At 35.7% G+C, this 2,230-nt stretch overlaps 1 protein-coding gene across 1 annotated transcript; it reads right to left on the bottom strand.

Moving 5' to 3' along the window:
- Window positions 1-223: 223 nt before the first annotated feature.
- Window positions 224-1,179, bottom strand: LOC120253362 (putative disease resistance protein RGA3). The gene is made up of 2 exons (XM_039261693.1): window positions 676-1,179; window positions 224-253 (listed from the first exon to the last, which is right to left on the bottom strand). Exons 1-2 carry the CDS (start codon window positions 1,177-1,179, stop codon window positions 224-226), a joined length of 534 nt encoding a protein of 177 aa, XP_039117627.1.
- Window positions 1,180-2,230: the final 1,051 nt, after the last annotated feature.

Genomic DNA, 2,230 nt, shown 5'->3' with positions numbered 1-2,230 from the left:
ATCTCATTAATTTGAATATTAAATAATTTAAAATAATTCTGAAAATAGTATTAATTATATAAATATAATTTGAATAATATACAGAAATCTAATTATCCAAAATAAATAAATAAAAATACATATTTTCACAAATTTAACAAGTTTCAAAAAGTCTATATACATAGTATAATTTATATGTGGTTACTTACATAAATGTCTCACAACTTCAAGACTCCAAATCAGATTATCCAAAATCAAGCACTCGAAGGATGCCCTAACAAACATAAAGCATGTGTATAAATGAATGAATAAACACAAAGGTTGGTGAACACATATCAAATTCCTTAAGGTAGTCTATGGGGTGGAAACTAAGGATGAGAATAAGTAAGATCTCACAACCACAATAAAATTCAAGCACCTACCTTGGATCTTTCATCACAAAATTCTACGAGGAACAAAATATCAAGAGCCTGCCGCCAAGGTCACCACACGACACGAGAAGAGATAGGGTTTCCTCCGGTTTTCTACTCTCCTTTAATTTTTAAACTAAAACAAATATCGCGTGAGGATCCTCGCTCGGGTGTTACGGAACGATCCGGGAGGCTGGGATAAGATAAGGGTCTCCTTTTAAAATATAAATAAGTAGATAAATTTATCTAAAAATAATTTAAAATTAATTAAGAAGATGGGGTCCACAGTTCCTTCGAACAAAGCCCAGGACCTTTCTTCTGATAAACCCTGTAGAAGATAAGATTCTTTTGCACCCATTATCCTTGAGCAGTTCTCTTTGCGTGTGGTAACTAAAATTATGCTACCTTCTCCTCCATCAACAAGCAGACATTTAAGTTCATTCCACTTCTGGTGATATTCATTCCAAACATCATCAAGTACAAGCAGATACCTCTTCTGCCCCAGCAGTTGCCGTAGATCCCTCTGTAGCACCTCCATGTTTGTATGATCATAAGATTTCTCAGTGGCGGCAAGTATGATGTTTTTAGCAATCTTTGCCACATTAAAATCATCAGAGACGCATACCCATATGCGCAGTTGGAAGTGACTCTCCACATTTTTATCTCCATAGACCAACTGAGCAAGTGTTGTCTTACCTAAACCGCCCATACCGACTATGGAAACCACTGTCACTTTCTCTTCAAAATGATCACGTATCGACGATCTGCACAATTTGCTCTTTATCTTCATCTCTCGCCAATCACTTGATTCGGTACATATGAATGTGTTTGTGGCCTATTCCTCCAAGGCCTGCTCGTTCTTATTGTTGTTATCGCAACCTTAAAATTGAACTTCGCGCATCTCCACTATGATACCATGTATCCTTTGGTTGATGCTTCTAAGTTTGTGCCCCAACCCGAAGTTGAAAGCAGAGTGGGTTATGATGAAGAGAGAAAAAGTCACGCACCTTGCTTTTCGAGTGGACCGTGAAAAGCGGGCTTTCTTACTGGATGAGTAGGACATGTGTGTTGGCCTGGTCAAGAATGTCCTCAGCATCATAGGCAGCATCTTTGAGCAACATCAGCCATGACTTGACACTATCCTCCATGAGCTGCCTCTCCTCTGCATCTTCAACCAGAGGTTTGATTTGGACTAAATAGTTGTCGAGCTTCTTCAGGTCCCCATCAACTCCTCCCCAAATTGGGCGCAGATATCAGATGACAGGAGAGGCTGTCAACTTGATGATCTGTCCCAAGACTGTTGAGAGAATCGCTTCCACGGCCATTGTTTCCGATGAGAGATGTTAGAAAGACTGACAGTTGACTGAACACAGTTCTCTTCTTGACGAGATATTATTGGGAGACAGTTCTGGTGGTACATTGGACACGCAAACAACTCTACAACCACTCATATTTGGAACATTGACTCATATTTGGAACATTGACGATAAATGTAATATTTTAGATTTATTATGAATAATATAAATAATAAAATATGTAATAATGTTATAAATTATTAAATAGGATAAATACTTATAAGTCATTTTTTAAAAAGAAATTGATTAAATAATCTATCTATTTATTTTAATTATCAATATTTTTTTTTATTTATTTTTAAATACTTCTGGTAGTTCCACTATTCATTCTCACTCATTCACAATACAATTGTATAATGGATTTTTCATAAACTTATTCAACCAGTAAACCTCTAAGCTTTGGAAAATCAGCAATTTTTTTCATTAATTTAATTTAAAAAATTTAAGGATTGGCAAATGAAGTTAAAAGTTTCAAGAAACCTATTA

This window comes from Dioscorea cayenensis, unplaced genomic scaffold (assembly GCF_009730915.1).
Source record: "Dioscorea cayenensis subsp. rotundata cultivar TDr96_F1 unplaced genomic scaffold, TDr96_F1_v2_PseudoChromosome.rev07_lg8_w22 25.fasta BLBR01000067.1, whole genome shotgun sequence".
NCBI classification, from domain to species: Eukaryota; Viridiplantae; Streptophyta; class Magnoliopsida; order Dioscoreales; family Dioscoreaceae; genus Dioscorea; species Dioscorea cayenensis.
The sequence above is the reverse complement of the archived record's forward strand: the minus strand, read 5'-3'. Positions and strand labels throughout refer to the sequence as shown.

Coding starts and splice junctions, on each gene's coding strand:
- LOC120253362 (XM_039261693.1), bottom strand. CDS start 1,179: ATGAAGATAAAGAGCAAATTGTGCAGATCGTCGATACGTGATCATTTT. Junction 254..675: donor GGGCTTTGTTCGAAGGAACT/GTGGACCCCATC, acceptor TATGTTTGTTAG/GGCATCCTTCGAGTGCTTGA.